General features: G+C 40.1%; 1 protein-coding gene across 1 annotated transcript in view; it reads left to right on the forward strand.

The window, feature by feature from the left end:
- The window catches only part of LOC132768606 (uncharacterized), a 26,399-nt gene continuing 13,451 nt past the window's right edge, over window positions 1-12,948 (forward strand). The window contains exons 1-7 of the mRNA XM_067463792.1: window positions 1-120; window positions 4,783-4,890; window positions 6,120-6,195; window positions 8,965-9,121; window positions 9,618-9,663; window positions 10,918-10,976; window positions 11,112-11,147. Of these exons, the coding sequence (XP_067319893.1) occupies window positions 84-120; window positions 4,783-4,890; window positions 6,120-6,195; window positions 8,965-9,121; window positions 9,618-9,663; window positions 10,918-10,976; window positions 11,112-11,147 (519 nt within the window). The 5' untranslated portion in view covers window positions 1-83. The remainder of the gene's footprint in view (window positions 121-4,782; window positions 4,891-6,119; window positions 6,196-8,964; window positions 9,122-9,617; window positions 9,664-10,917; window positions 10,977-11,111; window positions 11,148-12,948) is intronic.

A 12,948-nucleotide genomic window follows, 5' to 3' on the forward strand; every position in this document is an offset into this window, starting at 1 on the left:
ATTACATCGGTGGCGGCCACTAGGGGGAGCCCCGAGCGGAGCGGCTCCATTGCTTTTCGAAGAGCCGGCGGGGAGGGCGAAGCATGAGCGCCAAAGAGCCGCTGCTGGGGACCCTCAAAGGTGAGAGAGAGGGCCAGTGGGGCTGGGGAGGAGCAGGGGAAGAGGCGGAGGGGGGGGGGGGGAAGCAAAGAGAGACACAGAGAGGGAATGGATGGATGGATGAATGAAAGAAGGAGGGGCATCCACACTGTTGTAGGACGAATGCAGGTTGACACCGCTTTAACTACCATGGTTCAATCAAAATAGGAGTTGCAGTTTTCCTTCCCTGTCAAAAAGCTCTGCTGCCTTACCAACGCCATGGCAGTTGAAGTGGTGTCAAACTGCTTTAATTCTACAGTGTAGATGCACCCTGAGTGGGTTTTATTTTCAGGCATTCCCTATGTGGAGGCTGCCAGAGAGTAGGAGGTATTTTAATGTTTGTGTATTTTATATTGTATCTTAATGCTTTTATGTTAAGCCAGTTTGAGTCCTCTTTGGGAGAGATAAAGCAGGGTATAATAATAATAATAATAATAATAATAATGCTTTCATATTAAGCCACTTTGAGTCCTCTTCGGGAGAAATAAAGCGGGGTATAAATATAATAATAATAAATATATCCACATAATAAGAATAATAGTAAGATATCCACAATACATATAACAACAATAATAAGGATATCCACATAATAACAATAACAATAAAGATATCCACAATAATAATAATGAAGATTTCCAATAATAATAAAGATATCCACAATAATAATAATAATAATAATAATGAAGATACCTACACAGTAGCAGCAATAATAAAGGTATCCACAATAATAATAATAACAATGAAGATTTCCAACAATAATAAAGGTATCCATAATAATAATAATAATAATGAAGATATCTACACAATAGCAACAATAATAAAGATATCCATAATAATAATAATAATAATAATAATAATGATTTCCAACAATAATAAAGATACCCACAATAATAATAACAAGAACAACAATGGAGATATCTACACAATAGCAACAATAATAAAGATATCCACAATAATAATAATAATAATAATAATAATAATAATGGATGTGCAATCCCAGGTGACAGCAGGATTGCCGAGAAGCAACAGGAAAGCTTCCATGATATGAAGGTTTCAAGATAGAACTGCAAAGACCCTGGCACAAGCCAGTGAAGGTGGTCACAGTGGTGATCAATACACTGGGTGCAATGCCTAAAGACCTTGGCCTGCACTTAAAAACAATTGGCACTGACAACATTACCATCTGTCAGCTGACAAAGGGCACCCTACTCGGATCTGCACACATTATATGCCCATACATCACACAGTCCTAGACACTTGGGAAGTGTCCAGTGTGTGATCAAATACAAAAGCCAGCATAGTTATCTTGTTTACTCTGTACTAATCTTGTTATGTATCAAATAATAATAATAATAATATCCATAAACCTCACAATTTTTGAGGATGCCTGCCATGGATGTAGACGAACCATCAGGAGAGAATGCTTCTGGAACATGGCCATACAGCCCGGAAAACTCAGAACCGTATCAGGGGGCACACTTGACTTTTATTTTTGTCTCTGCCAAGAATAAACAATATGAGAATTGTGTTCAGATGTTATAGCGGTGGGCATCATTTATACCACTGAAAGATGTTTGGGATGGAACTGTTTTTGGGGTTTATTTTTTAGTAATCATAAGCCATTCCTAGCATGCAGGGAAGTTATATCCACACACCCCTTTAAGTCCAAGTTATGTCACCATCCCTAATGGGAAAATATCCTTAGTTCTTGTCTAAAGCTGTTCCCACATCCCTCTTGAACATCCAACCATCTCTGAGGCCAGAGAAAGAAGCAGGGAAACCGGATCATTGCTTCCTTACTGCTCCGTTTGTTTTAGAGAATGCAATCAACAACTTTTATTGGAACCACTTGCAGAGTGAAGTGTGCAAACACAGCTCTTCCTTATACAGAGGCAAAGGGCTGAAGGCTCTTCAATGTATAAGTTTATGCATACATATTTAGAAGTGAGCCCCGTGCATAGCAACTCACTTACATTAAACTCTATGGGGCTTGTGCTTCAGTAGAAATAAAAGTTTTATGTATTTATATGTTTTTACTTGTATTTATGCATCTGATGTATTCCATTTTATTTGATTGTATATGTGGAATTGAATATTGCCATTTTGTAAGCCTCTCTGAGCCCCCCACGTTATTTTATTTATTTATTTACAGTATTTACACCTCGCCCTTCTCACCCAAAGGGGGCTCAAAGAGTGGTTTACAGAACACACATATGGTAAACATTCAATACTGATTATACAATTAACAAGGACAAACAACACAAACAGAGGTTAAAGCAGTTTTCCCATCTTATTTCCAGCATCTTGGAGGCTGTGCTCGGGTCTGGCCATGGGGGGGGGGGGTCGCGCTGTCGCTCCATCTTCCATGCCAAGGAGTTTTCCTCCGATAAATGTTCTTAAGGGCACCTTTATTACCTCCCCATTAAAAGCGGTAGCTATTTATCTACTTGCATTTTTGCTTTCGACCTGCTATGTGGGCAGGTGAGCTGGGGCTAACGGCAGGTGCTCACCCTGACCCAGGCTCAAATTGGCAAACGTTCAATCGGCAGGACTTTTGTGCAGCACAGTGGTTTAGCCTGTTGTGCTAAGCCCAGCCCCTTGGGATGAGAGAGAGCAGAATATAAATATAGTAAACAAATATAATAATATATAAGTTGAGATATGAGCATACCTACACAGAGGGAAGTCTTTATTTTACTGGAGAAGGGAATTGTGGAAACACCGGATGCACTGCATTGTTCTCCAATCGGCGAAAGACAAGGTTTTTTTTTGCTTGCCGGAAAATGTCTTCCTTAAGTTGGCTTATGAACTAGATGGGTGGAGTGTGCGATCTAGAGAACAACCAATATTTGCAGAACCTGAGCCTTCATTGATTACTTTCTCACACTTTATTTATTTTAAGGATTTCTTTATTACCTTTTTGCAATAAAACATAGTTGTCAAGATCTGTTAGTTTACCTGTGCAGACTCATGAGATCATTCCCAATTGATTGTGTTATTTATTAATTCAATCAAAACGATGAAAAGTCTGGCATTGCACTCCGATACATTCTTCGTGCTTTAGGTCCCTAATCATATAATCCATATAAAATCTGGATTATCTTATTTAAACTTGATTATATGGTAGTGTAGACTCATACAATCCAGTTCAAATCAGATCATGTGTATTATCTGCTTTGATAATCTGAATTATATGACAGTGTACAACAGGCTGTAGATGCTCCAAGTCCATCGGGTTCAAAGAGACTTAGGGTGCATTTGCACTATAGCATTAATGCAGTTTGACACTCTCACTCCATGCTATGAAATCATGGGAGCTGTAGTTTTACAAGGTTTTTAACCTCTGCCAAAGAGGATTGTTGCCTCTCCAATGTACAACTTCCAAGATTACATAGCGTTGAGCAATGACAGTTAAAGAGGTGCCAGACTGCATTAATTATATAGTGTAGATTCTCCCTTAGTCTCAGTTAATTGTCTAATTAGGGGTGGCCCTTCATGTGTGGTTGAAACCCCATGTTTGAATCCCAGCATTCCTCAACATTGACTATGATGGCTAAGGCTAATGGATCTTTCAGTCCAGTGATATCACAGGGCTGCATGATTCCACGCCTGTGTAATGTTGCTGCCTGAAGCTTATGTCATAAACACACTTACAAGGAAGTACTGTAAGCGCCCTTGAACAGGGAGCTGTTTGTATGTTTCTAACGAAATGTACACAGAATTGTAGTGGAAGTGGGTTAGTCCCTTCAGCTCGGGCATGTAGCTAGGGGGGCCACCATGAAATTCTCATGGTGGTCTGCGAAAAGGCCTTACTGGTACATTATTTAAACTGTTACGTTTATTCATATCATGATCTGATCACCATGCTCAATATATCTCATATGCATGGGGGATTTGGGGTAACCATACAAAAGGTTTGCTAGGGTAGACCCTCTTTCACTCAGACTCAGCCCCCTCCGAATCAAACTCACCCCCCCCCCCCCCCCAATCAAAATCCTGGCTATGGGCCTGCTTCAGCTCATTTAGTTTGGGCCATCCATAATAAATCTCTCCACCTTTACATTGCCATGAACTTCTTATTTATTTTTGGTGCTACAAACTAATTGAGCTATGTTTTTATAAAACAGAATCTTATTAATTACAAATGAAAGAACTATATAGCCCCCACTCCAAAAATCAAAGCTGGCAAGAAGAAATTAAACATATGTGAGTTTAATTTGGCTGTGCTTTTGCTCATTAGCTTTTATCTATGTGTGTATGTTTTAGGATGTAAACATTGTGTTTAATAAAACATATTTGAAAAGAAGAACAAAATTATTGCAAGGATTACTGGATTGTTTTGGTTCCAGATGTCTGCATAATGTTTTCTGCCACCATGGCACTCTTATCAAGATGTCAGACCTTTAGCCAAAGCTAAACACTTTGAGGTGACGTTTATATCAGTAAGAAAAGTTGAAGTGACATCATTAAACTCCATCACATGTTCCATCTTTTTTAATTCAAGAACATTCATTCTACAAATGATAGAACAAGATTTTCAACAAGATTCAACATTGAGCTGTGATATTCTACAGAAGAAGAGGAAAAAACAGATATTTATTGTTTTGATGGCTACAGCTTGACTTATATCCTGTTTCCTTGCAGCGTGCATCCTCAACCTTCAGGGATGCAGCAGTCCACACACAGATACCTCCCCACACCTTCAGTCCTTTTGTGAGACCCTTGAGATGGTCCTTCGGAAAGGGATGAAACGTGAGTGGCCTTTACAGCTCCATGAGTGGATGGGTGCCTGTGCCATATCGAACCTTCTTTAGGAAGACCTACTTCCCCTGTGTCTGCTTTAACAGTGCGGCATTGCATGACAATGGAGTAAGAGCAATGCTGCTGAATGCTCTGATTTTTCATTACCATCAACTGTTCATGCCTTTGTCTGCTTAACTTCCTGTCCAGAGAGCACTCAAAAGGGTGGATTATATCACTAAAATAAGTGCAAAGCCATAATTGCCACAATAATGGCCATCTAAAGCTAGGAAGGCATTCAGGGCAAGTGAAACAAGAACGATAGACATGTGAAACCTCTTGCTGCTCTAGCACAAAGTATCATGAATCCCCGCTCCCTCATTCTGTAGTTAAGGAAACCGCATTATATGAAAGAAAAAGGAGAGCAAATGAAGGCCTGCATATACATTACAAGCAGCCTGGTGTAGCATTTGTAGTGTTGGCCTCAGGAAAGTCCACAGTTCAAATGCCCATTTGTCGATGAAATTAATTGTTGGCCTTCGATTCTTGAGCATCTCTCATTCATAAACTGATTTGATGGTACTTAACAACAACAGAACGGGAAGTAACTAAGACATGGGCTAATCCTCAAGACTATTTTTGTACAATTCTCTAAAAATATTTCATTCTAATATGACTTTTACCTCAGTATGGCCACAGTTGGCCATTTGCCTGATTTTGAGGTGGCCCTGAGCCTCTATGAGGATTTTTGTTGGGTATTTTTCTTTTCAAAATAGGAAATTACTCAGGCTAGTTCTGGTTCCTAGAAAGTCTTGTATAGGCCTTCATCAAATGAGAAGATGTCAAAATGGGGTGAAATAGCCATTGAAGCCCAGAGGGTTTGGGAGGCTTTATTTTACTTCTTAGGACTTGGGTTGCAAAAGATTTTGGTGGGGCATGGGGGGATCGAAAATGGAGATGCTATGCTGGGTCCCATGTGGCTCACACAAACTTTGGAAGTCACCCATTCCTGGTGTGAAAGCCAGTTCTGGTTTTTCAAGTCCAAACAGGTGTTACATGTGTTTAATGCTTGAGACCTGCACATATTCTAAAATGTCTTTTCCTAGATATAGCTTATTGAGGCAAGTACAATGAAATAGACCCTCCTGCACTATCACTCTGAACAGTCAATGTTTGGATGTATCACATCACACACATCTCTCTTTAGCATTGTTGGTCAAAAGTATTCTTCTCATCTTCAGAACCAGTTCTAGGATTCAAGAAAAAGGACTATTGGCACTGGCTGGAACAGCTTCCAAACCAGGGGACCCATCACAGGTTGGTGGTCTATAGCAGGACTTCTCAAACTTTTTCCACGCATGACCCCTTTTTGCATGAGAAAATTTTACTTGGCCACAGGTACATAGGTATGCAATCAAACATTTAAGGATAATAAATCATAGAGAAATGTATTGGAAAATAGATCTTTGGTAGACATATAATTATATCATTTATTAAAGATGAAAGCCAATGTAAAACAAAGTATTTAGAAACTTAGTATTTAGAGTCATAGAATCACAGAGTTGAAAGAGACTTTGTGGGCCATCCAGTCCAACCCCCTGCCTAGAAGCAGGAAAATCGCATTCAAAGCACCCCCGACAGATGGCCATCCAGCCTCTGTTTTAAAGCCACCAAAGAAGAAGCATCCACCACCACACTCCAAAGAAGGAGTCTACACCACAAACCATCAAGTAAAATCAGTATGTGCCGGACATTGTTGCTAATAAATTCATGTAAATATCTAAAACAACCATTTGGCATGAAACCTTTTACTGTTGCCAAATATTTTGCAACCCCAACATTAAGTTAAAGCAGTACCATTACTGCTGTTGGGATCCACAGTTTTAAAAGCTTTGGTCTAGAAGCATTTAGCAATTTGAATGGGAACATAGTCTTCTGCTGATGCTGGTTTTGTTTTTGTTTTTGTTTTTGTTGTTTTTTTTGCCTCTTAGTATTTTGTATTGAACACAGTATTAATAAAAATGGCATTAACGTCATCCCATAATTAGAGGCTTCCTCTTTTTAAAAAATCAATCTTTAAAAAGCCAAAGTAGGTCATGATGATGAGCAACGTTCCTTTTGAAGTGACAAAGGGGACCTCAAAAATTACAGACCCATAAGTCTTATTGACATTGTGGCCAAAATATATTAAAAACATCTATTAGGCAAACTTGAGGACTGGATTGTTGATTTAAAAAAAAAACAACTTGTTGATGGGAGAACAGGCAAGGTTTAGATCAGGAAGTTCCGCAATAGAGGACTGCTTTACTTTACATCACCTTATAGCAAAGTATATCTTCGAAGGGAAACAACTCTTCACAGCATTTATTCAAAGATTAATTTTAGAGTTTTTTAATACTGGTAGCCAGATTTTGTTCATTTTCATGGTTTCCTCCTTTCTGTTGAAATTGTCCACATGCTTATGGATTTCAGTGGCTTCTCTGTGTAGTCTGACATGGTGGTTGTTGAAGTGGTCCAGCATTTCTGTGTTCTCAAATAATATGCTGTGTCCAGTTTGGTTCATCAGGTGCTCTGTTATGGCTGATTTCTCTGGTTGAAGTAGTCTGCAGTGCCTTTCATGTTCCTGGATTTGTGTTTGGGCAATGCTGCATTTGGTGGTTCCTATGTAGACTTGTCCACAGCTGCATTATATACGGTAGACTCCTGCAGAAGTGAGAGGATCCCTCTTGTCCTTTGCTGAATGTAGCATTTGTTGGATTTTCTTGGTGGGTCTGTAGATAGTTTGTATGTTGTGTTTCCTCATCAGCTTCCCTATGCGGTCAGTGGTTCCCTTGATGTATGGCAAGAACACTTTTCCTCTGGGTGGATCTTCATCTTTACTCTCGTGGCTTGTTCTCGGTCTTGCAGCTCTTCTGATATCTGAGGTGGAGTATCCATTGGCCTGTAGAGCCCAGTTGAGGTGGTTCAGTTCATCTTGGAGGAGGTGGGGTTCGCAGATTCTTTTTGCACGGTCTGCCAGGGCTTTTTTGACTTGGGTGATGGTTGGAGTTTTGATGTAGATATCTATCTGTGTGTGTGTTTTCTGTAAACGGTGTGCCCCAATTGTTGATCTGGCTTGCGGATGACTAGGACATCTAGAAAAGGCAGTCTTCCTTCATTTTCTTCTTCCATGGTGAACTGGATGTTTGGGTGGATGCTGTTAAGATGGTCCAGGAACCTGTTGAGTTCTTCTTCTCCATGGCTCCAAATGGTGAAGGTGTCATCCACATATCTGAACCATATAGTGGGCTTTTTGGTTGCTGTTTCCAGGGCTTGTTTTTCAAAGTGTTCCCTTTAGAAATTACACATGTAATTCCATACAGTCCCATGTAGAAATTACACATACGCAAGCATGTGGACAATTTCAACAGAAAGGAGGAAACCATGAAAATGAACAAAATCTGGCTACCAGTATTAAAAAAAAAACTCTAAAATGACAACAGCACAACAGAGAGGAAATAAACAAGGACATCTAATCACCTCTCAACACAAGTTTGCTCCAGGCACTGTCAGGCCATTATATGCTAATCAAGGTGGTCAGTTGAAACATTCACACCTAGCTCCAGCAGACAAGAGTCCTTTGTCCCACCCTGATCATTCCACAGATATATAAACCCTTTTTCCTAGTTCCAACAGACCTCACTACCTCTGAGGATGCTTGCCATAGATGCAGGCGAAACATCAGGAGAGAATGCCTCTAGACCATGGCCATATAACCCGAAAAAATCTACAACAACCCACTATTACAGGAATGTTAGGACAGGGATTTGTGTTTATTGTGTCTTTGCATACTTGTCTTTTGTCTTTTACTGATGATATGATATGGTCAGAGGACTAATCAATAAACAAATCTATCTAACTTTCCTTTTGAAAGCCATAGTTTTCAGAATTCTTAGTCCTGTTCCTTGAGAAGTGTTGAGGAAAGGATCACGGAAGGTGCATGGGTTTTCCTCTACATTTCAAGTGACTTCATAAAAGTCCTAGCAGTTGATACTAGGTTTAAAAGTAAAGTAGGATTCAGGGTAACAGTGTCTTTTCTCCCTATAGTATGCCACATCTATCAGTGATCATTGAGAAGACTAATTCTTGTGAGAAGCTGCTGACAGCACAAGGAAGAGGGCGGTACTTTCTGCGCCATGCTTTGAATAGGAAGTTACTGGCTGTTGCTCTTCAGCAGCTTGTCAAAGCTCCCAGGCTATTTGAGGTGGGAATGTTCAATAATAATCCATAGGAATTAAGAAGGAGCATCTAATTTAAGTAATAAAGGGATGCAACACTTTCTGTTCTTTTCCTGAACTTCTCTCGGGACATGCAAGAGGACACGCGTGCTATGTTGAACATCTGGTTTGTATGGCATTTCTATATTCATATCAACATGATAGAATCCACATGCATGCATTTTTGAAGTTGTGGTTGGCTTTTGCTTTATCCAAAGGACAGCAGAGTAAATGTTCATTATATATTTCAGTTTATCAAGAAGAACATGTAACTACTTTTTAAAATATGACTGTAAGACTTCAAGTCCATTTTGGGAAAACCTGGTAGTGGCATTACCTTGATCTCCCAGGTCTAAAATCCAAATCCACTTTAGATTGTGTACACTTTTAATATTTGTCTCTTGCTTCTGATGCACATGCATCCTTGTGATCAATTAATTTAAGTCATTTTATTTGTGTGTGTATATTTCTGTCTGCTTTCAGTGGTATGATCCATTGACCTCTATCCTGGGTAATGAAGAATTTTCTGGTGAGTTTCCAAAACACCATCACAATCCCACCACACTGCACTTCACAGCATTCTAGGGAGTGCATGGCATAGATCTGATTCAACTACATTCTAGTCCAGGAAACTTAAAATTATCATAAGTTTGTTAGGCCAAACTGTAGTTGCTGCTCTCTGTGGGAGTGGTCCATTTGAATCAATGGGTTATCTTGTAAATCAACACTTATGTGCAGTACTGTATGTATATAGCTTGGGTCCAGGTTACTTTGAGGATTGTAATAGTCCTGACTTGTAGACAGGTCTGCTGTGATATGTCACAAATAAGTCTTTTTATTAAAAGAATGCTTAAAATGTTCTAGCCCAGTGGTTCCCAACCTGTGGTCCGTGGCCCACCAGTGGTCAACAAAAATTAAAATACGATCTGCACCCTCACCATTACTACACCGTTGTCTCAAAACTACGCAGCAATGAGAGCAACTGGTCTCGTGAAACCCCCATTGCCAAGGCAATGGGGATGTCAGGAGTGGCGGGCAGAGAGGCTGATTACCCACAAAAGATTACTACTACCACATCAGCTCTAGATTATTAAATATTGTTTTTGGTGGGCGAGCAGATGGCAACTACTGGATGGCATATGTTCTATATCAGAAACTAGAGCTGATGTGGTCTAGTCAATGGAGTTTTCTGAATCAGCAGCCCAAATATCCAAACCAAATCTAAAATTGACCAAAAACCAATTTGTAACCCTTTTGGTACTAATGTTGGAGAGTGCTCCATGGTCAAAAAAAGGTTGAGAACCACTGTTCTACCTTCTCCAGGAATCTGTGAATTGATATATATGGTTCCAGATTCATTGCAATGCCATAATGACTGAGGAGCTCTATATGGCTTCATATGTCGTTTTCCTTAAAGCTTGTGTGAGGAAATACTGTATAGGGCTACAACTCTTAGAATCTCCCAGACACAATGGTCATTAACCACATTGATTGGGGGATTATGCCCTATTAGGATACATATTCTGTGATAATACCACACTTAGTAACCTTGCGTGGTTGAATCCATAGGTACAGTATCTGTTGATACAGAGGGCCAACTTCAACTGTCCTTTAGAATGGTTTGCATATTGTTTTAGGGAGTCTTTCTCTTCTTGTGGCTGAATTTGAGATCCCCTGGTATTTTATGGTCTCTCCATAATGGCTATGACACTGTTGATTAATGAGCCTCTAAACCTGGTCAGGAATTGTACATTGACCTTGGTCCTTGGTCCTCTTCTTCCAGAGCCTTTCCTCTCCCTGATGCTTGTGGTGACAGAAATGAATTTCTCCCTAGATTTGCAGGTATGGTAACAAATGTCTTTAGGACAAAGTTTTCATGCAATATCTCCAGTGTAGTATATGTACTGCAGTCTTTGTTTTAACCTTTGCTATCCTTTGGCTTTCCCTCTCATAGTTTGCTGTACTTATTCTTTATAGAATTCAAGTTTCTTGGACGAAAGCTGGCAACTTCCGGTAAGAGGTTTTGGTTCAACTTCTTAAGATCCTCTTCTTGCTTGGTTCACACTTTGCTGTTTTATAGATGGTGGTGGCCATGAAAGATATTCACCCCAAAAGCAAAAGGCAAAATTGACCCTTTGTTCTAGATAGGAGTTTTGTTTTTTCTTATTTGTTATTGTGTCGTAGAAATGGAGATTGGAGCCAGGGAAATGATGTGCCCTTGGAAATCTCCCTAACTTAATGAGTTACTTCATGCCCCTGTGTTTACATTTACAAGATGGCGCAGTGGGTTAAAGTGCTGAGCTGCTGAGCTTGTTGACCGAAAGGTCGCAGGTTCGATTCTGGGGAGCAGCGTGAGCTCCCTCTGTCAGCCCTAGCTTTTGCCAACCCAGCAGTTCGAAAACATGTAAATGTGAGTAGATCAATAGGTATTGCTCTGGTGGGAAGGTAACAGCGCTCCATGCAGTTATGCCGGCCACATGACCTTGGAGGTGTCTATGGACGATGCTGGCTCTTCGGCTTAGAAATGGGGATGAGCACCACCTCCCCAGAGTCGGACATGACTGGACTTAATGTCAGGGGACAACCTTTACTTTTACCTTACAATCATACATTCAGCCTTTCATGCAGTAAAAGTCTGTTTGTGAAATATGAACTTGTTTCTCTCAATGTACAAACCATGTTTCCTTTTGACTGCTTTGCTTTCCTAAACCCTTTTACACTACAAACTTATATCACAATGATCCCACTTTAACTGCCATGGCAGCAGCCTGTGGAATCCCTTTGGGACTTGTATGTTGCTCAGAGGACTAGAGATGCTCCAGACTGAGGATTTTCAGGGCCCTTCCTCACCTGAAACTTGCAGAATTTCCCAGGACAGAATCATGACAGTTCAAGTGGAATAATTGTACTATCGTGCTGTGTGAGCAGGCCTCTCATATCTTGACTTGGTTTTTTTTTTAATGGCCATCTATATTTCATACATATACATTTTACTTTAAGATTAGAAACAGTGGAGGTGGGTGGTTCTGATGTTAGTTATGTGATTAATTTATTTTGACCCACCTTCTAAAGCAGGCGTGGATAAACTTTGGTCCTCCAGGTGTTTTGGATTTCAACTCCCACAATTCCTAATAGCTGGTAAGCTGGCTGGGATTTCTGGGAGTTGAAATCCAAAATACCCGGAGGGCTGAATTTTGCTCATGCCTGTTTTAAAGAAATTATCCAAAATGTTGGTCTCTTGACCTTAAGCAACTCCTTCAAAATGTGGACTATGTTCCTGGAAGAGATATGGGCTTCACTAAAAAGGGAGACATCAGCTGCCAACGGAAGGATTTGGCTTCAGCTGGGTCATAGTTTATACGTGACAAATCACTTCATCACAAGCAAGATAGTTTTAAATGTGTATCCTAATGTAAATGTGTTTCTCAGGGGATGGATGACATGGTAATTTCTTTTGCGTTATGCAAACCAGATTGGCCCAGTATTAGCCCCTGCTGGCAAATTTCTTTTTCTTTTCTCTGTGTGTACAGTAAAGATAATGAATGGCTCCACTTAGGCTGTTCCTCCAAGCTGCATACGTCTGAGTTCAGGAGATCGTGTTTCATTTTAATCCAAGCTGTGAAGAAGTCCATTACTAGTTCATCTTAGAAGAAGACTGGGGAAAGATTAGCCCTAATCTTTTGCCATGGAGTCATTTGGTAGCTAAGGTCCAACAATAGCTGGAGGGTCAAGAATTCCCAACGGTGCCATTGAAGCCAAAAATCGTTATTGCTCGTTTTTTTTAATGCATAAATGGCAAACTCTAGACTTTGTA

Source organism: Anolis sagrei, chromosome 2 (genome assembly GCF_037176765.1).
Source record: "Anolis sagrei isolate rAnoSag1 chromosome 2, rAnoSag1.mat, whole genome shotgun sequence".
Taxonomy (NCBI): domain Eukaryota; kingdom Metazoa; phylum Chordata; class Lepidosauria; order Squamata; family Dactyloidae; genus Anolis; species Anolis sagrei.